General features: G+C 39.5%; 1 protein-coding gene across 12 annotated transcripts in view; it reads right to left on the bottom strand.

The window, feature by feature from the left end:
* The window catches only part of EHBP1 (EH domain binding protein 1), a 211,459-nt gene that overhangs the window by 111,090 nt on the left and 73,943 nt on the right, over window positions 1-26,426 (bottom strand). For 9 of the 12 annotated variants that reach the window (XM_048296582.1, XM_048296572.1, XM_048296576.1 and 6 more), the window contains exons 6-10: window positions 21,648-21,829; window positions 18,977-19,116; window positions 12,967-13,071; window positions 12,142-12,264; window positions 3,883-4,135 (exon numbers count right to left, since the gene is read on the bottom strand). In XM_048296582.1, coding sequence (XP_048152539.1) covers window positions 3,883-4,135; window positions 12,142-12,264; window positions 12,967-13,071; window positions 18,977-19,116; window positions 21,648-21,829 — 803 coding nt within the window. The remainder of the gene's footprint in view (window positions 1-3,882; window positions 4,136-12,141; window positions 12,265-12,966; window positions 13,072-18,976; window positions 19,117-21,647; window positions 21,830-26,426) is intronic. The other 3 variants (XM_048296574.1, XM_048296575.1, XM_048296581.1) reach the window with 1 other exon arrangement.

The following is a 26,426-nucleotide window of genomic DNA, read 5'->3' as shown; positions in this document are numbered from 1 at the left end:
GCAGAGTTTGGTCCAACGGCTTCCACATGGCTCTACAAGAAATTAAGCATCTGAAAAGTCTGGTTGGAAAGAGCCTTAGCTGGAAAACATAAAAGCACTTTTCTCTGAGGTCAGCCCCATATTTACTGCTTCAGTGAAGTTATTTAATTAATCCACATTAAATGATTTGTCTAAAGAGCCACTAGACTGTCCTCCACAAAATTAAAAAATCCCAGACCTGACAAGATACCTGGCATTAAACTGTCACTGACAATGTGGTGGCTTGTGGCTTCTTGTGCAACAGGCAACTTCAGCAGATGGCAACACGATAGCCTTGCCAATTACACAGCATAATTTTAAGCCATACCATGATTAATGAGATAAGAAGCCACAGAGCCAAATGATATTGGAAAGCAAGTTTTATTCTAACCAATTTAAAAATTATTTTGATCAGCCTTACCAGTTAGCTGAAATAAAAAAAAAATAAATAAACATTTTACTGAGGAGGAAACCCAAAGCTGTCAGTGTGGCAGGGCTAAAAGGTCAGGCAATATTGCCAATCAGAAGTACTAAGGTTAGTAAGGTTGAAAGCATTATACGTGAAGCAGTTGTGAGCTGTGCTATTTTCAAATAATTAACTTCACAAGGTGTGCTGTCCTTCACTAACAGGTGGATTTTAATGTATAAAATTCAAAAAGGCAAAAGCAGAATTTTCCACTAATACTGAAATGTCCAAACTAAGAAAAGGAAAATGTGTTCCTTATCTTTAGCTAGGTATGAGAATTTAGCCAGAGGAAGTATGTTTTGAGAGCACAGTTTTGCAGCAGAGTAAATGTACTGGCTCACCCAAGTCCCTCTGTGCCATGCAGTGCCTCACAATGCTTATGCTCGTGACTGTGCTTTGTGTGTGTTATGAAGTATTAGTTCTCTTCACAAACATTAATCAAACACATTTCCATGAAGCAAGTTACCCAAGGTAAATCCTTCACAGAGGTGCACTGAGGCCAAGTACCTTTCACAGGATTACAGTGAGGGTCTGTTACAAAACTGGAGTCAGAGTTCAGCTCTTGGGGCACTCTGTGTAAGCTCTGAGTCCAGAATCAGAACTAGGGATCTGCCAAAGCAGAGTGGGACAAGGGTTCTGATGCTAAATGGTATGTCCATGTTCTCAGGACACAACACTGCATTTCGCACAAAATGTAAGAGGAAAATGCCAAGCAGTACATTAAGTGAACTCCAATTAAACATTTAAGACATAGGGGTAAAAATACATTGTATTTCCTGATCAACAGTAAATCAGGAGCATTCTGTTTCTTCCATTTCATGCTTTCCCCCTATAGGTTCAAAAGGACACCTGGAGAAAGCCCTTGACCAGTGACAGTCAAAAATGGAACATAATTTTTAAAAAATCAAAAGACAAGATGTTATGAGAGAGGTTGAAATAACATGCAAAGTTTTCTATTCTCATGATATGACTCAGTTGTTCAGCCTTGTCTTGAATACACTGCTTGGGCCAAGTCAACACATCTTAAAATAGACACATAGCAGAAGAAATAACAGGGTCCAGAGACGAGCGGTGGAAATGATTAGAGAGATGAAGAGACTTCTGTATGAAGAGAGATTGAAAAAGTTAGCACTCAGACAAGTGACAAGGAAAGGTGAACATGCTAGAGATAGACAAGACAACAAATGTTTATGGCAGGTAAATCCAATACTACTAATTGTTGTTTTGATAAGCCAGCAGAAGAGATAGTATGGGACTGGAAAGGGAATTTATTTACAATCAACAAAAGAAACGCATTTCATTAAAGATCTTGTTTTCTTGTGGAAAACTCTGCCACAAATTGACACTGAAACCTAGACTTCAATAGGCTTGGAAGAAGATTACCCACTCACGTAGATAATAAAAGCATCAATATATAGTAGATAAAAAACAATACACATCTGGACATAAACCTTCATGACTTAGGGCACCCAAAAAACACCAACTGGCACTGCCTGTGAAAATTTTGCCTTTGGTGCTCACCAGACCATGCCTTAGCAGGAGCTTTCTACTTGAAAATTTGAAAATTAATGACATGAGATAAAGCAAAATAGTGTTTGTAGATGTGAGCTAACATCACATGTCCTGTGTTTCTAGACTGGGCTTTTATCATTACACTCATTCCTCCAGAATGTTCAGTATAAAGATTCAAAGGTTCTCCTTGCCACACTTCTACCCAACGCATTCAACAAATGGTCTCCAGGTCTTTTTGTATGATATACTTACTGCTCCTGCAACTTCAGAGGAAAATGTGGAGAGGAAGGTTACTTTGGGGGTCAGGACATAAAAAACTTATGCAAAAGATGTGAAAAATTGATTTTACAGTGTTTATTGACTTCTTATACTTCCATCTTCCCATGGGACATTGCTTTATCATGAAAATACAGACCAGCTGTATGTTCAAGTAAAATCCACCTATGGGGAATTTATTTTTATCTTTGGGGAAAAACAACAATGAAGCAAATGGAGCCATTAAAACAAGAAGGAGGCTGTTTTAAACCAAGGGCTGAAGTCCAATACACAGCAAAAGGAAGGGTTCCAACCCTGCCACAAGCCCCTTTGGCACAGATGTGCTTAGGGTGGAAATGGGAGTATAAACAGAAAACAGAGAAAATTCTTCACTTGCTCATCCATGCAGTTTTTTCTCAATCTTTGCTGTCCTCTATTACGTATATCTTGGTGGGTGTCAAATGCACACATTTTTATTCCCTACAGATTCTGGTGACCAGTGAATGACCAGGAATGCCTGGTGTGGCTGTTGGTGTGATCACACTGTGCTCTGAAGACACAGCAGCCAGTGCTGTTTGTTCAGGCACTGTGCTGGTAAGTGGAGCTGGCAGAGGCATCATTCCCAACGCCCTTGATTTATTTGTTCTTTTTATTCTTCACAGACCAAACGACAACATTAAATCCATGGCCACAGAGCTTTAAAAGGAAAAAAACTCTGCAGAGCCCTTCATATGTTTCTGTTAGAGTGCCTGGGAATCCTTCCATTTCCTAGACCACAGCTATAGACAGAGAAACAGAAAGATGATGATGGTATATCTCTGTTAATAGTAAAGTAATGCAAATGTCATGCCATGATAAATCTCATTAAATAATGTAAAATTAAATGTTAATTAGAATTGTTGTCTGTAAAATTGCTCAGATGTAATCACCATAAACTGTCTCATGAGTGGTGTGGTTGGTGACTAATGACCACGAGCAAGGATTAAGGATACACCTTCCAACCTTCCAACCTGTGCAGCAATTGCAAAAAGCTCTCCCTTCCTGATAGTTTCTATACTATAATACAAGGCAGTCAGTGCGAGTTTATAGAAGTTTCATGCGTGGTCATGCTGAAAGAAACAAACTAAGTAAGTGCATATGGTGTTATCTCTCCCATATATTCAGTTTATGAGATTCTCAAAAATGTGCTATGTAGATCGCAAAATGCTCTTCCTTTTTATATAGTGCATCAAGATTAAACAAACTCCCTGCTATCATCAGAAAAAAATTAACATTTTATGTAGTAAAAATAATGGCAAAAAGTAGAGGAAGGACCAAGCTCTGCTGCTGCTTAATTTCTAGCTCATTTGCAATTGTCAGGGCATGAAGTGCCAGAAAGGTCCACAGACTTGCTCCCTATCAAGTTGTTTGCTATCAATAAGGCAAAGGAAAGTTTCCTCACTGATCATGTTCAGCTGAATAGCATAACCTGGGGGTATGGTATTTCCTGCTACTGAGCTGCCCAAGGATGAGTCTGTCCTAAGGAGGTGATTAAAGATCACCATGGTTCAACCCAGTACACCTCAAGATTAAGCCAGGGATCCCACTACTAATGCTTGCAAAGCTGCTGAAAGATGAAGAACCATACTTACTCATCCAGCTCTTCCTCCTCAGCTTTAGAGGTATCTGCATAGAGGTATTTGCTCATATCCACTGGCCTGACGTTTTTCCTTTTTGCAGGTTGTGGAGGAGAATCTCTTACGCTTCCAGGTGCTTTGGGTGCATGATCTGGCTCATCAAATGGGTTTAAGTACTCCGGGGTATCTTCATCCTTGAAGGGATTGTAACTGTCAGCACAGGAACTTTCTTCTGGCTTTGAAGACGAAGCCATTTCAGTGTGAAGTTCTACCAAATAATAAAAAAACATTAAACAGATTTAACAAATTAAAAATTTGAAACCATTTTATCAGATATTTTAAAGGCATATGAAAAGGTCTGCTTAACTCTCAATACATAAAGCCATAGCCTTAGGTGAATTTTCATGCTTGTTTATTCAAAAACAGGTCTTTCAAAAGGTCTTTTCATTTAGACTATATTGAATAGGTGTAATTTTCTCACTTACTACAGCTCTTTCAACATAATTAGTTATTAGTTTTCTTATTTGTCATATAAATGGTATCACAACAGATATTAAAACATATTCACAAAGTACTAGCCAATTTGTATCCTAACAAAATGTTCTTAATTGTTTATTTGAGCTTTTAATAAAGAAAAAAGACATCCTGTATTTTACATTATTACTGGATTTAAAAACTGTGACAGTAAGTACGTGGCCTTTTCATTTCTTAAAATTACTGAACTAAAAATCAGCTATTAAGTATTACCAGTAATTACATTTCAAAACACATGTGTGCCAATACATAATCTCACAGTAAAAACTAATTTAATTTAGCCCTAAAGAGACAGATAATCAAATCACTCATCTTTTACTTGGGCCATACAACAAAAAGTTATTGGCAAGCTGGAGCTGCATGCTGTTCTCTGTGTAATGTCCTTTCTGTGGTGTCTGTTACTCTAAAGTGAATGGCTTCTGGATACTGAGTAATGCAAATCCCCATACAGCAATACAACATCTATTACAAAGACACTTCGTAATGTTAATCTTACTCTTCCTGCAGCATCAAATAATCAGAAGTACTGTTCAATACTGGATGTGATGTACTTCAAAATCTAGGCAAATAGTAACTTCAATGTAGTGTCATTAAATCCTAACTTTCAATAACCATATCCACATTACCCTTAACGAAAAGTGTTTTTCAGAGCTATGGTTACTATACTGGACTAAACATACGTTTAAGGTTTAACAGAGCAACTCTAAAAGTTATTTGTAACAAGAGTCTAAAAATTAAAAAGATGGGAGTTCCAAGTGGACTTTTCACTGCAGAAATATTTGGGAAGACAAAAATCTCTAGTCACACAACCAACAAAGGGAAGCACTGTGTTTACATGAGTTTGGACGGATGATGTACCAAAGCTGCTAATCCTGGTGAATTGCTAGAAAATGTGAGTGTTCTCTACCCTGAATCCAGCCATTAGCATAGCCAAGGTGACGAAAAGCCCTACCCCACGTAGTGTGACCAACTCTAACTTACAGTGTGAACCAGAGCCATTCCTACTTGGATAGGAACACGATCTCTAGCTGCAGGTAGCAACTTCAGCTACCTATGCACTGGACTCGTCACTAGATCAGGGCAAAGGCTCGGAGCAGGAAAGGCTTTAGCCCTTCTCCGGACAAGAGAGATCCACCTGCAGCGTGTGGAGGAGACCCATGCTGGAGCACGAACACATAGACAAACAACTGCAGGAAGAAGTCAGGGTGTGTATTTGCAGTATGTCAGCTGTAGTGCACGTGTTCACTCCTACCCCACAGTAAACACTTATTCCTTAAGAAAAGGGAATAAACTACTGGGAACTCATCCTGGGAGAAAGCGTAGTTACTGCACAGCAGGCGATGTGTATTAACCCTAGTTTATGTGGTGATGTGATCATAAGCCCACATCCTTTTACGAAAGCTGTTTCAGAAAAAGCCACAGTGAAATAATATTGAAGGTCTATAGCTTAACTGGCAAGGGAAAATAAAGCATTTAAGGAAGAAATTCTTAAAAACACAAATATGATCAAATCAAGCAAGAATCCTTTAGAGTACTATAGATTAAATATATCAGAGCAGAGCCCAATATTTAAAATGTACTTTTTCATTTATTTTAAGCTAAACTGGAAAAGTGGTTCTATATAGACTTAGGTCATACTAGTGTCCATTGCAGGTGATCATGGCAAGCAAAAGCTTCGCTTTGTTTGCTCTGACGTGTCCTCAGTGTGGGTATTTGCAGCTGAGCTGACTCCTTTACACTCAAAGCTTACAGGCATATGTCCAAACTGTTTTTAAAGTCAGGGGAATCAAATCCCACCCTTACTGTATCTACAGTATATACTGGACATACCATGCCTTGAAGGTCATGGTAGTCAGAATACTACTCAAATATTACCCACACATTTAGTGATTTGATGAACTAGACCAAGCAGAAGTGCTTTGGAGATGTGTCCTTAGAAGACAGCTCCATACAAAAAGCAAAAATAACCTAATGAAATGCAGGAAAAAAAGGACCAATATCTTGTTCAAATAGCATTGCTTATTGACAAAGCTTTAACCAAACTTTTTACCACTTTAAACTTTGCTCAGATATTAGAATATTTTATCAAGAGAGTGGACAACTAAAAATAGCTGCACATGAATCTGTTGATAAACACACATTATCACACCTGAGGGAAACTTTCTGATAACACAAGAAGGAAAGTCAGGAATACATCCTGCAGTTAAAAACATTCAGGGAAACAACCCCTTAAAACTATAGTGTAAGCTTTTATTTTTATTTGCTTTAAAGTGTCTCCTGGAAACAATGAGTTAAATGCTTGTTTAGATCTGATAAATTTTAAGGGGCAATGCAAATGGTTTTTGCAATTCTTTCTATTTCGACACTGGATCAAAGTGCTGTAACCCTAACTATGACAAAATTCTTTCTCTTTTTCATTGGCTCAACAGTAACTACATGTTTGGCCCCACACACACAGTGTTTCATATCAGTGCTTAGACACCTCTGGATTGTTATTAACTAAAATATTTCACAAAATCCTACACACAGGCTGAAATTAAAAAGGCATCTAAAAATGTCATTTTCAAGACACTTTTATAGGCAGAATTTTGTAGAGAGAGAACCCACTTAACTTGGCTACTCATTCTCCCTACTCTTGCCCTCCAGGATACTATCTTCCTCCCCCTTCTGCTTCCTTCAGTGTCCCCGCAGGGAGGGAGGGTTCCCACAAGGGTCCCCACCTGAACCCAAACAGGTGTCTCCCATGGGATCTCTGAAACCCTTTAGAACTAGCTTTGTGTCAGATGTTGGTCATCACAAGCATCTCTATAACCAATTAAGTTGTTATGACGATGACTCAACAGCACTGCTCTTAAAGCCACACCCACTGTCACCTGTCACTTTCCTGTAACAGACTCATTTTCTCAAAGAGCTAATGATGCTGAGAAGTGCACTTTGGCAGGCCAAACATATAACAGCTTAGAAGGGGTCTATTTCCCTCTCGAAGCTGCTGTTACATTCAGAAGGCAACAGATTCCCCTGTTCATCATTCATCATAGCTCCACATAGGACTTCGGTCTCTACATTGATAGAAATTTAAAAAAAAAAAAGAAAAAGATGTTTGCAGTTTGGCACTTCAAGGGTCAAACACAAAATAATTTTGCATGATTAAGTAATAAAGCCACAGGGGTAGGAGTGACAACAAGAGAGGTAGAAGTATTACTACAGCAGAAGTACCAGCTGCTCTTGTGCCAGATTCTGGAAACATTACCTGCCCTAAATCCACTGAGAAACCCTGTTTGTGATAATAATCATTCTGGCACTACCTATCTGCAAAATCAGCCAGAGCATCTCCAGAAATCACCCTGCCCTTCAACCCACTTGCCTTTTGTAACACAAACATATTGTGACACATCCCTTAAAACCAAACAAAACCTCCACCAAAACATCGCACATACCACTTTCCCCTTGGCAGAGGATGAAAGAACGAGCCACATGTAAGAGATACTCGGTTACGCCACAGGCTGCCTGACTGGCAGGCAGGCACACGGGCACGACGGGACGTGAGCACCCAACAAACAGCACAGAGTAAAAATGGAACTGCCCAGTGCTTCTAGAAAGAGTAATGACTGGCATCCCCATGTACCAGCGGTGATTTTCTGATCCTTTTATTGATACACTCACAACACACTGCTTTTCATGAAGAAATAGAAGGGGCAAAGTCACCATTTTCCTCTCAATTAGTTCCTGTGCTGCTCTGTGTGTAGGACTATCCTGGAACGATTTGGGGTTAGGTGCTGCATTTTAACACTGTTTTCATTTTCAGTGTAAAACATGCTGCAGGGAGCTCAGAAGTCCACACGCAAGGTAATGAAATACACTGCTGAAGTAAATGGTGTTCTAAATGACAGGGGGTGCCAGCAAAGAGTTACCTTCATGTCTTATGTGTGTTGTATACATCATATGCAACTTAAAAATTTGTATTCCTCACCTAATCAAAAAAATATCTGGAGTGATGAAAGTGTGTTGTGATTTTTCTACTTTCATTTGTTGTACATGTTGACTTCCCCAAATAAGTATTTCACACAGAAATTAACTGATTTTATAATTCTGTTGCACTGTGACTAAAAATCCAAAAGGCAGTCCTCATTTGATCATGTAAAGGTTGTCTAGCATAAAGTTGTAGTGATATACTGTTCAAAGAGATTATTTTTTATTTCCCCAGATTTCTAATGTCTAGCTGACCTAGTAGATACAGAGGGAGTAAGCCTCAATTTGACATGTCAACCAAGAAACACACCTGAAGATCTTTTTGAGGTGAGTTGTTCATATGCACATTCACTCCGCTGTGCATGTAAGATCATTGACACTGAGGACTTTTTAAATCCCAGCAGCATCCAGAGCCAGCTCGCTGCTGACCCTCTGCCACGCACCACACCTACAGCGTGCACACGGATGCTGGAAGAACTCGTGACTTTAGTTTCTCTCCACCCCACATTCCCAGGGTTAAGCGATTATGGGATTAGGAAGATAGAGGGAAAGTAGCTGGTTTGTGAACAGGCACAAGAAATATCTATCTAGGAAACAAGTATCTATCTACTGGCAAGTAATCCTCCTTTCTCTTTGAGTGACAGTCAATACATACATATTCATACTCTGGGTGACTCTGAGCACACACAGGCTTGATAGGAATATCCTCTGAATACCTCTGCCAAATGGCACATCATGCCTCCTCACATCTGATGGCAGAGTACTCAGGAAAAGGAGGCTCCAGCTGGCTGCTCTGCACGTCTTGGGGAAATTAAGTAACAAATTCTATAGAAGACTCCGAACTTTCGCAAAGTCTAAGTTCCAGATTATGCCTTGTCCAGATAAAAAGATAAAGAGACTAACATGTAAGTGAACAGAAAAATACTTCATCCCTGCACACATAAAAAGTTAATCTCTTGATTTAAGCAGATCACAAGACAAGTGGAACAGGTAATGTGACTCTTTAAGCCTGTAGGAGAAAGCCTGCCTTAAACTCCTGAACCTCTGTCATGCTCTTGAGCTTCTGGGGTGGCCACCAAAAAGCTTACATTCACGTCAGGATGCAAAAGCAAACAAGCAGGCACAGTCTCAAAGAGCTTCCTAGAAAGAGATGGCAGTAATAAAAGTTCCACTGAGGTCTCAGAATAGAAGAACTATGAGTAAACAACAGGACATAAACAGGGCAGCCTTCAGCAGTTGGGCAACAGGATGAGAACAGCTACAATATTGCGTAGCTTCAAAATGCATTTCAAAACAAAGGGAAATCTCCCCAAAATGGTAAGATCTAGGTGCTCCCCATGTAGAGACACGGATCCAATTAGCCATAGAAATACACAGCAGACTTCTGCTGTTCCTGAAGACCAAAACCATCTTCTCTAATTTGTCTCAGCACCATTTTTTCTCCCCCTCAACTTTCTGTGGAAGAAGAGGACTGGAGGAAAGGCACATGTCAAGAAGGCCAAGCAAGGTAATGAGAACACAACCAGTTCCCATTACAGGGACAAGACAGGTCTGGAGTGGAAGAGTCAGAGCTTCTCAGAGGTGTCTAAGTAAAAAGAAGAATCCCTCAGGAGCCACTCATCATAACATAAAAGCTTTAAAAATGCCACACCAGATGTCCCACTCTTTGTCTGATAGCTTGGAACTCCTCAGATCTTTCAACCTGGTTTAGTGCTCCAGGAAGACACTGTCACATGAACCTTACGGAAGGTCCATCCCACCCAGATAAAAAACACCTTATGACACCATAGGAAGAATCCAGTGACACCCTGTTTATCCCAATCACTGTCCTGTTATGCTATGTTGACTGCTGCATGACAGTGACTGTGTGTGGGAGGAATACTTGGTATTCACACACCCAACAACTCAGCATTGCTGCCCACAGCTGTAGATGGGACCCAAGAGTCTGATCACAGAGACTGTCCCAGGTACACAGAACAGACCCAGAGAAATGGAAAAGAGCCCACAACTATGACTGAAGATGACAGTAAAGGCAGATGTCACCAAAAGAACCAGAATCAACTGAAAAAAACCATGCCCCTGATACTCTGAGAGTGTTTTAGGAACACAAGCAGGCTGATGTCTTTCTTGGATGCAGGCTGCTCATAGCAAACTTGCCATGAGGTATCAAGCTACTCCAGTATTAAGAAACAACACCAGCTGTTTCTGCCTGTTCCCAAGACAAGAAAGACACCCATAACACCCACTGCTTTCTTCCAGAATGGGTTCTCTATGGAAAGGAAAGAAAAGCTGGGTTTGGAAGAAGCAGTTTAGGTAGGATGGGACTTGTACAGCTTTCTCCATGGAGACGGGAGCTCTACTTTCTAGAGCAGAGAAAGAAGAAAGGAATATAGGCTGAGTATCTTAGAGCAAGTTATTTATGGACTACCAGAGAGATTTACATTCCCACTTATTCTGCTTCCCTCCATGATCCTAAGGGAATTTACTGTCAAGGAACAGACAGGAAACAAAGCCAAAGATTAGGACACCAGAACCTAATCCATATATATTGGTATCTACAAAGCTGAAACAACTCACTTCTGCAACTGTAGAAAAACCTGACAACTTTATAGGAGGGAGGTGCCCAGGATAGTGGCTTTATGGCTTCAGTTGCCAAATACAGAATATAGTGCAATGTCCCTGTTTCAGAAATACAAGCTGTGAGCCACACCACAGCCAAAGTATGACAGGACTTGATCCCCACCCGCATCGTACTCTATTGATTCCAAAGGCAGAAACACCGTATTGTGAGTAAACATTCAGCTTGTCCAAAGAGAGTGAGTGACCACAGGAGGAAACTGCAGCTTGGAAATCCATTCTCTTTGACCTGGCCTTAGAAATCCCCTAGCTGCACCCTGGGCTGCTCCTGCTCAGCGTGGTTCTTCTCCATTGCCATTACAGAGTGACTTGGTGTTTTCTGTAGGAAGAAAAGTCCTGGAGCTTTGAACAGAAAAGGTTAAGTACAGCTTCAAACTTGGGAATTAACTATGAATTGGCTTTTTGAGCAGCTGCAACCTAAAAGTGATACATCCGGCAGATGAGAGCCTGCATATCTGGGCATGAAGTTGAAGACAGCAGAGATGTTTGCTGTCCTGATGCTCCTTTCTGGCCTTACGGCCGAAATCTTATCAGATTAAAAATTTACAGGGGTTGTACATCTCACCCAAATGGAACAAGAATGGGCATGTCAGTCTGGAAAGGGGATTAACACCTAGCATGTGGTGCAAGGCATGGTGCCAGAAGGCTTAACTGAGGAAGCCATAAAAGCAAAAAAGAAGGAAGAATAAAAGAGAGAAAATTAAATTGTAATAATGAAGATTAGTCCTAACCAAGAATAGCTGTGATGCAGTTAAGATTGCAGTGAAGGAAATTATGATATAAACCATCACCCACGTGGAACAGGGTTGTTTGACAGTATGTGTTGCTCATTCATTCTGCATGAGGTGAGTACTAGTAACACCTGATAGGTCTAAAAGTCTCTGCTTCAACCAGTAGCCCCCAGCGGCAAATATACAGAATGTGTCTCAACACAAAGGATGTGACTCAAAGGATAAATCAATTTTCTAGTGGCAACTGGATCACTGCTATTGCTACCTCAGTGCTGCATGAAATAATCCTATTTAATCAAAATAAAATTTTTAATTTGTAGCCCTACAGAAATAAAAATCTATAAAAATATATTTCACTAAGCATTTGCAATTAGCAATGAATTAGGTAAAACAAACTCATTACCTTCTACATCGGGGTCTCCAAATGGATTTAATTCTGCTGCGTCAGGATCACCAAAAGGGTTCGTGCTAGAGTTGGCCAGGTCTTGCTCCCCTTCATCCAGAAAATTAAGCTTATTGATAAGCTCTACAAACAAATTGGAATATTGTTTTAAAATAGATACAAACTGTTCATCCAACATACCTGAAGCTCAAAAAGCCCCGTGTCAACAGTCCCTCGAAACACTGCACCAGGATATGACACGAACTGCACGACTAAGTTAACACAGTCCAGTAAGTACATCAACAAAGGGGAAAAAAAAAGTGAAATGAATGAAACTTCTATTTGCTGATCAGAACATTATGTAACAGAAATGGCTACTAAGAAAGCCTTCTCTTTTCTTCATTAAATAAATGTTGCAGAACATCTAACAAGCTAGATACAGTGATTTTGGTTGTTCACCTACATGTTAACTATCGGTAGGAAATTTTAATTTTTGGATGTAACGTGCACATAAAAGCAGAGAGGGGACATTTTGTCACTTTAGAAAGGTCAAGTATTACTGACTACACAACTAATGTTTTAAGCTTAGGGTCTGATGGTTTCTTTTTCTTTTTTTTTTAATTTTTTTTCTTTCTTGTTCATTATCAGATGACAATGGAGCTGTAGCAGAGACAGGCTCTTTCTCTATCATGTTGTTACCTGTTGGATGCACTACAAATTACTGAGAGTCATGCTGGGTGGAAGCACAGAGATAAAACTGACAGCTGAATACAGGCAGGAGTCAAAAGGTAATGGGTCACAGTAAATACAATCAGAAACAGAAAGAAAGGATGAAAGCTCATAGACCTTCAGAGGAACTGGCTGATTTAGCTGAAGGCATATTTGCTCGCTTTATGCAGTCATCTTGATCTTCATCTAAGCTGCTCAGAGCATTCAACTGGTTTACAATTTCTGTAAATAGAAGCCAGTCAAGACAAACGTAAGGCAAGGGCATTTAATGAAACAGAAGTGGAACGAACACTGTTACCAGAAAGAGAGAGCGAGGGAGAAGAGGGTAAAAGAATAGATTTAGAACGAGTCCTTACAATTATATAACTACAGCAAAGTACCTGTGTAGGTGCTTCAGTGATAATTTAACATGAAACCCAGTTAACAAGACATAAGCAAAACCTAGCCAGATTAATGGTGTCAGCAACAGCAGTTAGTTTTATGAGGACGAGTATGCACATCAGTTGAAAATTTAGACAGATGTACTAGATATAATTTAAAGACTTTTCCGGCTCATGAAGGAAACCTTAATAGTAAAACATTGTCAATCAACACAAAAACAGCCCCAGAACAATTTATCTCCCTCCCAAATCCTCAAGGCTACAGAAAACTAATCTAAACAACATGCATTTTTTGTATTTATTTCTATACACACTCTGATTATTTAACATTTACAATTAGTCACCATTCTATTCTGATCTATGACAAGGTGAATTCACCTAAACAGTTCTAACATACATGATCACTATTGTTCCAAGAGAATGCAAACTGAATGTATATATCACGTGAATTTTCACTGTCACGTTATGTAAGTAACACCTTGCTGTTTGTTAAAAACCTATTTCCCCTTCTGTCCATAGTGGAGAGCTCTGAATTGCCATGAACTAGTAATTTTTAAAATGTGTTAATGTTTAATTCTAGTCAAGATGGGGATGCCTCCACAATTCTGGAAGGAAAGAAACAAAAAACAACTAGGTCTTAGTGGCTTCTGGCCCAAGGGAGAAAATTCCTCTCTGCTCCCCCCTTAACACAGTCCCATCCACAGCATCTGACAAATGGACCTTCTGTAGTAATGGGGATTGAGCCTGGGGCATCTCTAGAGACCTCAGTGTAAGTTTCTGTGGAGAGGGAACAGCTTTCCTCATCCTTTCAGATGACAAAAAGGCAAGAGAAACCTGTGCAGGAGAGATGATCCTGCTTGTTGAATATCACTGCCCCACCAACAGCCTTTTTCATCACCTGTCTTTTCCCAAAGAAATAAATGGAAGATGTCTTCTGGTGTTACCAGTGAAGTTAAAGCTTCATGTCAGTCATTCCTGTATTTCCTTTAAACTTCAATTTCTTGAAGTACATGAGAAGTTACCTCTCAGTAACACTTTTAGTTTACTGCTGTTTTGAACTTGACTTTTTCTCATCCGGCTTTTGTTTGGGAAAGCAAAAGTTTGTCTTTATTCAATGAACTAGTTTTAGGGAGTAAGATATCAAACTGAGGTAAAAATTGAGTAGCATGCTGTCTCAGTTCATGTTGGTGCTCATGGCCACCCAGAACTTCCTAGTCAGGGTGGCTTTTTCATGCTTTTTCATAGCTGACACCACTCCTAATTTCATGCCTTCACAGACAGCACAAAGAACCTGAAGCCCAAAGCAGACCAGAACCTGATAGTATTTCTGTCATATGGATAAAAACTTCTGCGCCAAATTTAAACTGCTTTGCAAAGACATGCCAATCTGCAAATTACCAGGTAAAATGACCTACTCTGCCAATATCTACTGGGCATTCTAAATGCTGACAGTGACAAACCCCCAGCAGAATTCCTCTGTAATGCATCTCCCAACTGATCTGACCTTAAAGCAGAAATCTACTTACATGGGATTATACTTGTATCTGTCTACAGAGAGTTAACGTAACCATCCTCAATTCCTTACTTTTAGCTCCAACAAATAAGACTATTATCCTAAAATTTAACACCAAAACTGCCCCAAAATTTAGCTTTCTCAGTGTAAAACCATACATACACCTCACAAATCTGCATAATATAATACTATCTTCTGGGAGTTTTTAAGACTCAAGATAGACAATGGAACATATCTTCCTGTACTCAAATAAAACAGAGCTGACCTCAAAACAGCAATACTAATGAATTAGTAGTTTAAAACAGGCTCAGATGCTGACATGATTTACAATTTATTATGTCAGCATGTGAAAAAACCCCCCAAAACAATTACAATCCAGTTTTTATTGTCAGAAAATAACAAATTAAGTTCAGAGCTTTAAAAAGAGGGAGTTCTTTGATGTGGTCTGAATCACCTGGTCCTATCTGCCAACCTAAACACCCATATGCACTACAATGTTTCTCATTACAATATTAAATGGTTTATGTCATATTTTGAAGTATGGAAATGGTAGGTTGGAGATTTATATCCTATATTATCTTTTATAAATCTCATTATCTACAAACACACATTAGCTTGCTCTACAAGTATGTCACATAAATCACTGGCTTGGGTTTTGGCATTTTTTTCATTCTTCTCTCTTTCTCTCTCTTTTTTTTTTTCCAAGCAGCTTGGTGATCCTGACAAAAAAAAGAGTAAATGTACCAGGTTTTCAAGAGAGGTATGGTTTTGCAAATTGCAAAAAAAGAGTTACACATATTGTTATCCAGAAGCCTGCTCTTGAAACATGCTGGGATTCAGACTCCTGCAATAGGTAGCACATGGGCACATTGCTGATTCCATGTGGTGCCCCAGGACAGCCACTGTGCTCCTGGGCAGATGGAGCAGGAGGCAGCTATTAACTTCAGCATGAGGCTCTAAGTAGCAATTAAAACATTAAGAGAAACAACATATTCATTACTGCCCTGTTTGTGAGTTATGAGGCACATTTTCTTCAAGTACATTTGGGATACCTTGTGTTCCACTGAAGACTAAGGACAGGATAATGCTGGGAGGTTTAAATCCATGTATGTTGACAGTGTAGAAACAAAATATTTGAAATTTAATTCATGGCCACAAACAATTTTCAGCTTCACACAGAACAGTCGGGGGAGATACACATGAAAAATTTTACACATGAAAAATTTCAGCAAGAAATACTGGGAAGGAAGAGGGGGAAAGCCTGAGATGGAGGGACACTTCTTTAAGTGAAAGCAGTGCTTGGAATGGAAAACATCTTTCAGTCTGGTCAGTTGTATGGCAACAGTTCCATGTTGACCACCTCAAATTCCACAGTGCTTTTGAGGTCAGTCAGTATTGCACCACCTATTTCATAGCTGAAGAAACAGAGGCACAGATACCTACTCAAAGTTAGGCAACACATCAAGGAAGAAAAGCAGCATTTCCTAACTCACCTGCACCATCTAGAGCCCCACACAGCAGACCTCCCTTGTTCTCCCAGCAGTGGATATATATGTTAATCTAGGAAACGGTAACTTTGGCCACAATGAAAAAACCCCCACAAACAAAACCAACAAAAATTGTTGTACACTGCAAAAAGGAACAGTGTCTGATAAAAGACTTGCAGCACCTCTTGCAGCTGTGCCTCGGGAATGATAACTTTTCAGTCATCAACTCATCCCTTCCTTCTGTGAGAAAACCTTGAGTCAAAGGTAGGAGAACAATCCCTCCCTCTTTGCTCCTTGCACTTTACTTTTTCCAATCCCAATTACAAACATTAACAGTGCAATGCTCCCATCGTTCCAGTGAGGTGTTACAGGCAGCATCCCCGTTTTACAGTTGGGAAAACAGGCGCACCAAGGTGAGGGATTTGCCACGGGGCGCTCTGACTCAGTGAAGCATTCCAGCTCCTCAGCTGCCAACACCCAGCACAGCACAAGAGAAAATGTTGGTAGCAACAAGCTTTCAAAAGGGTTATATAACTTCCTCAATTAACTTTATGGTATTCTGTGAACACTGTTTTTGAAAGCATTCTTCACTACAGCAGTTTTGTTACATTTCCTTCTTTATACATTTTTTCCTGTTTTTCTACAATGATTCCTACCTCTTTCTCCCTTGGTTCCTCAGCTCTTCTCCTAGCTTTCCCCATTCATTATATTTATTACAGTAGTCACTGCAACTGCCAATGAAATCAATCTTGAACACATGTTGAAACAGATACTTTAGATCTTATTTATTAATGTTTACTTACTGCCCTATGTTTTATGTTCTCCCATTTGCTTGGGAAATTGCATGCACTCATTCCATCCCTCTCCTTCTCAAAGGTGGGAAAAGCTGGCCAGGCCCAAAAAGCAACTCAGCTGTTGTAGCCAACATAAGAAGAAAAAGGCCAAGGCTGACTTTCCCCACGTCATGATTCATCTACAAAAAGACCAACCCAACCTTCCCATCTTGTATCGTTAGCAAACAGTATCAGAGCAGGCTGAGCAATGCACAGAAATTGTGTATTCCAGAAGTATTTATTACTTCTGTCTTTCAAGGAGGTATTCTTAGCTTTGAACAGATAATTTTGGCCTTTGCAATAGCAGATGGAAAAGCTGAAATGACTCTAAAACACCATGAGCAAGGATCCTGTGTTGCGTATCAGCCAGCTCACCCTTCCCATCTATCTCCAGGGATGTTCACTCCATACCCAAAGGATAGTAGACTGCCTAGTCTAACCTACATCAGATTTTTGCTTGTTTAGGAATCATTTATACCCTTGTTGAATGATGCCAAATCAATAGAGTTGAGAAGCAAGATCTGATGCTTTTCAACTGCTGCCCTTCTGCAGATGGGTTTTCTGTAGTCCTCAACGCAGTACCTGGCAGATCTTAATAAAAACCTTGTGCACCGGAGTTTCTATAGACTGTACATTACCTCTCCTTAATTTGGCCTTCTCTGTGAGTATTCAATGGCCTGGTGAACATGTCAGGTTTTGTTTGATGCTGTGATCTGATTTATTCTGGTTACACTGGGAAAGAAGTTGACCTTGCAGAATGATTTCAGTGTGACCAGACTGGTATATCTCTGCTCCCTGACCAAGAATACATTATCTTGGTTCCTCAGATATTTCATTCCAGACTTTCCAATACACTCTGTGCCAGACACAAACAGCATAAGTAGAGATTTGGCCAGGGTAAAAAATGTTTAATTGAATATGTAAAACATACAGAAACATATTTGCATCCTTTCACAACACTAAATGTAACTAAGTAATAACTCCTTCAGGCTGAACCTTTTGATTGCAACGAAAGCTCAAAAAGAAGTGATGAAAGTAATGTTTCATAACACTGAACCAATGTTCCTCTGAATTTTCAAGAACAGATTTGACAATTCACTTCTCCGCTTGGGATGCTCTTCCCCCACTTTGGAGAAGGATCCTTTTATTTCAGACATTTTAAAAGAGCACTGGAAGTTATGAAGTCTGGCACCAGAAGTTAATTTTCTCTTCCTGATTCTTTACACAAAAAGTTCCTACAGAACTCATCTGGAGCAGTATTACATACTGATCTCCACCAACAATTTAACATCATCTCATCCTGATCTGACTTGCCTCGATTAGTTCAGCTATCCTGGACACACTAAGCATTTTTATCAGCAATTCAAATGTGGTTACACTATCTCACTTCAAACAACCTCACTATCAAATTCATTAAAGTCCTTTAACAGCCTCCTGATTTCTTTTCCATGAGACACCCCCACCCAAAAGGCAGCAATATGCTGCCTGGAATTGCCATGTTATTGAGCAGAACCTCAGCATCTGTCCACGGCACAACTCATTTCGCAGTTATTCTCACAAACTGTCTTCATTATTTCACCTGACCCTCTCCTCTTGTCTCCTGGCTCACTGACCCTTTCTCTCCACTTTTTCTGCTCCTCTGTTCACACTGGTTCTTTGCTTCCCTAAAATGCTACCTACTTAGTGCATTCTCTCCTAAAAACAGGACACACAGACACAAATCAACACTCTTGAATTCACAAATATTAAACTTTGTTGAGTTATGGATGGGTTCCTCTTCAATCGAGCTATCCTAAATATTGTTTTGGTTGTTAGGATTTTTTTTAAGTGAAATAAAAATACAGCATAAGGATAAAAACCATGGGACAATTAGCAAAGGACACTCTATTTCACCATGCTCGTGGCAAAACCAACCTGTAATTTTTGCAGCCTTTTCCTCTTGATTCACTCTGTTTTCTTCATCTTCTTCATTGTCTTCCTCAAAATCATCTAGGTTACCAATATCAGCTTGTTTCATACTCATCAAACTAGCCAGGCTTTGCATGTCTTCATCCCTAAATAACAAACATCATATCAGGCATTAAAATGCAGCTTGTTAATTCCACATCTGATATTACTGCATTCTTAAAAATTCTTTAAATATTTTGATGTTTTCTTCAGGGAGGTCTACGAGCTCAGATCTGATCTTGAATATAGTGAAAGAACAAAATGAATACACTCATAAATATGTATCAATTTCTGAAGGGAAAGTTTTCAATTAACAAAATTGTAAAGGGTAAAGAAATACTGCTTTGCATCAAGAGTTAACTCAATGATTGCTTCCAAAAATTTTAAACCAGCCCAGAAAGGCTGCTAAATGCTTGCTTGGTCTGCTTTGGTTAAAGTGAAAATGCTTGGCCAGACCTAATGACCACATGCTGCATGCAATACCTATCACTACATTCATTTATAACTCCTGATGCTGTTACAGAAATTAAAATCCCTCTACTAAATATCTGAAATCATTAACAAGATAAAAAAAAGGTTAGTAAGGCACTGTCTGTTTACACATACTGGAAACCAATGCTTTCACAAAGAGCAGCTTTATTCAGATCCCTTGTTCAGGGCACTATGAAAGGCCTGTCAATAACTTACTATCTACCTGACTTATAGGTCTTCAGTCTGACACCTATCAATTTCAACGGGAAGAAGGTACATGCAAACCTAAATTGATCAGGTTTTATGAATTACGGCCTAAAACAGCATAATATAGCTATTTACTGTATAGTTCATGGATGCTGGTTGTTCCAAAAAAGTTAAATAGCTTATCTGCTACTGACTTTTTCCATTCTCATTTTCAGCTGCATTTTAACCGTGTTAAATCACAGCAAAATACTTCAAAATATCATTCTTATATGGTATGCCAAGATGTGGTTCACAACAGGTTAATCAGAGAGGAGAAACAGTAATAGTAATTAATAGTAATGAATGCATCTGTAGCTTTCAAAGCATGCAGACAAAAGACTTTTTTGTGTCAAAATGTTTTAACATGGCAGCCTGGAAAGCTGTTCATGCAACATTTTTTGGGCACTTGTATTGCAGTGGGCATTGTCTACAAATGCATTCAGAATACTGAAAGCTAGAAGTAAACTGTTAGTCTTTTGGAGAGAAAAAGATTTAAGCAGAGGTAGAAGAACCATTACAGCAGTAGTTTCCCCATCTACCTCTTTTTGTTCTGCCATTCTCACACTGCCATATTCTAGAGACAGAAAGGAAAACCAAAAATACCCTCTGTCTTGGGGTGACTTTATAATGTTGTATCCCATATCACTGTTCTATGCCCAGAAATTAATTCTGTGCCTTTCTATGCCTTTAAACTGAGCCTGAGAGGGGGAAGAGAAAAAAACTGAGCAAACTCTTCAAAGCAGTTTTGCAGTTTTGTTTTCATGTTTCGAGGACACAGAGAGATACAGACTCCTCTTGCTTCTAACAGCAGTGGCAGGAGAGGAAGGAAACACTCAGCTTGCTTTCTTTACAGCCAGCTTTCAGCTCCTTTTCCTCCGGAGAGTTGAACTTTGTTTTCCTGGGACTCCGATTTTTCCCTTCTTCCCCGCTGGACAGTTTCAACATCAGAATACATCGGGAGGACTTTGTGCCGAGGCCTTGGCCCTGGATGTGGGCCCACCACCCCATCCCAGCTCCAAGGAGGGAGAGAGAAAGACTACGGAAGGACTGAAATTTTCCCAGGTTTTCTCTCAGCAGAGCAAGAGGTTTTATTATTTAGCATTATTATCCTTTTCCTGTGTGTTTGTTAAATAAATAGTTTTTTTCTCTTTCACTTTCTTTCGAGGAAAATTTATTTTTTCCCGAACCTGGTGGGGGAGGGGTGGTTGCAACCTGCCTTCTCTCAGAGGATATATTTCCAAATTTGCCCAAACCGGCACACCCTCGCTGAAACCAGGACTGTGACAAACAATCCATTCTCCAGCCACATGAATATCCAACATCTGGAATCTGACAGAAATTGCATGAGAGGTTACAGCATCTGCAAAAATAATCGGTATCCTCTGCCCTCCAAAGGCCACTGAAATAAGGGACAGAACCGAGTGAGTAAACGGAGTGGGAATCAGTGCCCAAGAGAACTCCTTCCACAGGATGTTCTTGTGCTCAACCCAAAATCTTAACTCTGACTCCACCCTCCCTCACCTTCCAACTGCCTTTGTCCTTACTGCATTCTTTGTGAAGTATCAGTGGGCTCCCTTGAAGTCTGCCAAGGTTATTGTTGGATGAACACACACATGCACATAAAACATACACTCCTGTTGATTTCAGACCTGTAGATACTTTTAAGCTGTTGTTACTTAAAATGTCTGTAAGAGTAGAGCACAAGCCATTTGTCTCTGAAGAGCACAAGGCTGAAATCAGAGCAAGAAACAACTTCTACTCAGTTAAGAAACCAAGTATGGCAGGAATGATAGGTATGCTGAAGGATACTCTCAAATTCCACCATTCTATACAGAAAGAGCTCTTTATCCAAAGGATTCTTTGAAAAGCAACACAAAGCAGGCTATCTGGTTTAAAAAAAACCCAACAAACAACAACTTACGTGGCTTTTCCTTCCCTCAGGAAAATACAAGATAAGGAGAACTGTAGTGTGGCAGATACCACTTTCTTAGACAAAGGCTTGAATTTTAACCTGACATCTGTCTGTGTAGGCATGGGGCTGGCATATTGCTTCATGTTGATGCTGCTGGTGGCAAGCGCTTTTCTACGTCCAGAAGGAGATTCCTGAAAGCAAAGGAAAAACAAAGCTAATGTAAAAGGCGCTGTTACACTAAAACCTGCAAGTGCACAAAACAAAAAATGCACTTATTAAATCTGTAGGGGGGGTTGGGGTTTGTGTTTTTTCAAAAAATTACTATGGCCCTGTCGAGCTACAAAAAACCATTTCTTAAACTACGTCAGTCACTAATGGTGGTGGAGCTTTGAACACCTTCTTAGTGCAATAGAAAAAAAAAAAAGGTTGGCCATTGTGATTAGTGGTGCTCCATACAAGATCTAGGATGTCTTTAAAGGCTTGAGCTTGAAGCAGATCCCCAGCACACATCCAGTTAAATTGCTGGGAAAATATTTCCATTTCTTTTCACAGCAAACTGGACTCGCTCTGTCCAAACTTGGATAGTTCTGGGCTAGAACTTCCAGCCTACAGAAGACATGGGTTTCAACCATGCATGTATTTTTTTACATAATGGTTTGAGGTCATCTAGTTTGTGTTCCACACTCAAATATAATACCTGAATATTTTTCACAGCAGTGGTTCTTCTCATTAGTGTTGTACGTGCACTATCAAGAGTGACAGGTTTCCGAAATGGAAGTTGACAATACTTCCAAAAATACTGATAAAAATTTTGCAAGGAAAAAATAAAGAGCAAAATACAGAAAGACAAAAGCCAACGTTTTATTTGAAAAGCCTAAGTTGTATTTCAATATAGAAGTGTTGCTCATGGTTTAACAATTCAGACTAATTAATCTAGAATGCATCTAAGAATCTACTCTCTTGTTCCATCTAATCTCAGCATCAATAGGAAAGGAATGATTATACGTAATAAAGCTCCTGTAACAAAAAAAAATAAAACAAAAAAGCCCTGCTATTAAGTCTTCTGAAAAATGTTCTCACAATAAGACTACATTTTACTGCAGTTGACAATTTGTGTTGAATAAAGAATACTAATTCAATCAAAACATTCAAGCATCCTTTTTCAAAGTACTTGACATTTCTGCCCAGTAGAATAAGTCAGAATGTAATATGTCATCCCCAAAGAATACCTTGTTTAAAAAACTAGCCTTATCTGACAGATTATGCACAGCAATATTATACAGAACTATTAGTGCATGTAGATACCTTATGAATGAATTTCAAAAATGCATCAAACACTTGAGAAGGATTTAGGCCCTCTCAGAAGAAATACTTAAGAATATGCAAATACTCTCAGCTGAATCAAGTTGAACAGATGCGACTCTCACAAACAATAGGAGTGCTCTTTCCCCGGCTGCAGTTGTCAATCAAAGAGCAAGATTAAGGTCCAAGGTTCTGACAATGTGTAAAATGGGAAGTACGATCTGGGAGTTTGCATTATTACACAGATATGAACAAAAATAATCTGTCATGATACCATACCTTTAGAATAACTAACATTACAACTCATTATACCAAATGCAAGGTTTACTGCAGCACCTGTTCAGGCATTTATACCCAACAGGATCTTAGACAACTCATCTTGGAAGATTTTGAATAGTTGATGTTGACAGTAAGATGTTGATCTTCGCAAGATCAACAGATCTTAGACAGAACAAATAATGAATGTGGGTATTTGCTTGCAGCCCTCCAGATGAATCACTGATGAGCCACACCATGCCTGTATTCTGATGTGCTCCTCTCAGTCTATGAAAACCACTTCTCAGCAGCTGTGAATTTCCCCAATTCAACAAAGACCTGGATTTATTTCCTTGTGTAGCTACAAATGCCTTCTCAGTGCTGGCTCACCTGTTACATGCACCCAATGCCATGAGAGCAACACACAGACCTCCCACAAGGTCCCTTGGGGGGAATCATCATAGGGAACACCAAGATGCTTCAGTGACTCCAAAAAATAGGGGTACTCGGGCTACTTTCTCTTGTTACAAACACACCATCTTCTCTGGCATGTCAGATGCATATCTTTATCAAGGTAATTTTACTAAAAAAGTCAAAGCAAACAAGATAAGCCAACCCAATTTCCAATTCAATGATGGTTCTGAAGTGAAGAGAAAGAACACAAGATTGAACTTGCAAGCATGCAGAAGGTGGACACATATCAAGGCAGAAGAATTTTGAAATGATGTGAAATTACATTTTCACTTAGTATCTACTTATTGTACAAATTATCATCTTGTCATTTGCACCTTCAGATTATCTGAATCAGAGAATGAATAAGAGACATGAATAAGGAAGAGACAAAGTTCTCCCAGTGAAGATGATCATCAGCAATTCCTAATGAAATCTTCTGGGGTTAGCTGATGTAGATGAAAAGGGAGACAAGAATGCAGGCAGCTGTGTGCCAGGACAAAGGGAAAAAGCCAGCCATGAGCAAGAAGATTTTCCTATCACTGCATATCCTGATGTGCTCTGAAGAACAAGATACACTTGGCAATCGAGTTCAGTGTTCCTAAGAAATGAATAAATCTCATAACATTTTTGTGGGTCAAAGACAAAAGTTTACTTTCCAGGTTCCAGTTGCCTACAAAAATCTGAATTTGTAAGTTTATCATACAAAAAAAACCCAACTAAAATCCCAAAACCCAAACAAAAATAGACAGTGCCTGATCTTTCAAGTCTTATTTGGCTTCACATGCAAGATTAAGTACATCCTCCTGTCCTCCCAGAAAGGGAAGTGTTGCAATGTTTCCTCCTCTTAAGCTTTACAGGTTTGGCCTTACGTGGTTTTAGCTATGTAAGTAGAGGGGGAAAAACTTTTTGCACCTTAAAAGAATATTCTCAAAGTGCTTAGGTCCATGACTGATTTTACAACAGATTGTATCTTCTACTCTGACACACAGACAACTTCTAAAAATTGTCCTTGGATGCCAGAACACGATAATAATCACTTCTTACAAATACTGTAGCATTTTTTAGCAGAGAGAAAATAATCCAAGAATGGAGTAGACAGCAAACCTACATGCAGAGTAGACAGAACCAGGTGAGCAGTAGGCTGGAATGAGTTATTCCAAAGAGAAGCACACTTTGGTAGGATACTGAATAAATAACATCCATTTAACAGTAAAAGTCTGATCTGATGTTACCTGTGTCTCATATGAGCATGTGGATTTTTGTGGAAAGTCAAGCAGGAATCCCAATGCAAATGTTTTAATTGCTCAACTTTTCTGCTTTTGCCCATATAATCAAGGTTTAAAATGTGTAAGGCTCTGTTATGCCTCCAGGCGTTTAACATACATGTGACTGCCAGGGCTGCCACATCCTGTTTTGTGAAAGGGTGGCATGAAAAGTCAATTTTGAAGTTACAAGAGAGAAACAATCCAATCAATAATAAAGAGAGGTGACAAAATACAACACTCAACAGTGAAGATGGAGCACATTCTGTAGGAAAACAGTAATTTGGAAACCCTTTACTTTTAAGAAAGGCAATGCATTATGCAAATAAAATCAGCTATGATATCCGAATTGCAGAAAGACAGAAGGTAACATACAATGCCAGTAAAATACAAGTACTTCTATGTTACCTTCCAGCTCAAACATCCTACTGAGACTGAGAAAGGGCACTGCTGGACTCTTAAGAGAACACATGGAGCACTGGTTAACAACCATTTTCTGTTGTTTCATGTTTATTACTGTATAGTTCTAGTAAGTGAAGCAGCACACTGGAAAAAAAAGTGCCATTCTCCTAGAAATCATTAATAAATGATTAAAAATATAACTATTTGGTATGTTAGCAGAAACTACAGCAGCCTGTCTTCTAGCATAACAGAATAATGGCTGTGCTGGGTCAACTAAAGGCTCTGAGAAACCTGTACATTATTCTAAAAGTACTTTGTTTGCAAGACTGATCATTATAGTTCACTTAAGAAGAGTAAAACCTGCACATAAACACACAGCAATACTTCTCCATTATTCTCACCTATGGTGGGGAATTTCTGCTTTTGTATTCTACACTTTTCTCTCACAAGCAGCTTCACTCCCCTTGGCAGTCTCCTCCTCCTACTCCCTACAGTCCCTGAAATGCCTCAAACATGCACCATTATTCTGGGTGAAATAACCCTATGTGGGCAGTATATCAAGTTGTATCAGCTGTTCCCAGCTGGCAAAGCAGCAGGATGAAGCATGTGGCTGGCTCTGCACTGAGCCCACTGAGTAGCTGATACTTGTGCATCCTGGTACTTTAGGAAAAATTTGAGCAAATTATTAAAAATCTGGAATAAGAAGAGCTTGAAGCTAGCAAAACAAAAATTAATACAGAAAACTGAAAGATTTCCTAATACCCTGGAGTACTTTGATTTCTGATTCAGACAAAGAAATATGTGGAGCAAGCAATACCCAGTTGTGTTCCTTTTTTGTACAGAAGAACATTAGTAATAATGAACTCAGGTAGTTCCCAACTTCTAAGGACACTGTTTGTGTTTGCACAGACTTTAAAAACACTGTCACCTCAGATACCAACAGAAGTGCAATTCACTGGTGCCATCAAAAAGACAAATTCCAGTCAATCTGAAGCCACAGGAATCACAAGCTGCGAGTGCAGGGCCAGGCTCAGACAAGCTCTCCCCTTGCACTCGGCTCTGCCAAAGCCTGGGGACCTACAGCACACGCACAGACACAGGCTGCAAACAGGGT

Source organism: Corvus hawaiiensis, chromosome 3 (assembly GCF_020740725.1).
Source record: "Corvus hawaiiensis isolate bCorHaw1 chromosome 3, bCorHaw1.pri.cur, whole genome shotgun sequence".
Lineage (NCBI taxonomy): Eukaryota > Metazoa > Chordata > Aves > Passeriformes > Corvidae > Corvus > Corvus hawaiiensis.
This window is presented reverse-complemented; position numbering and strand designations above follow the sequence as displayed.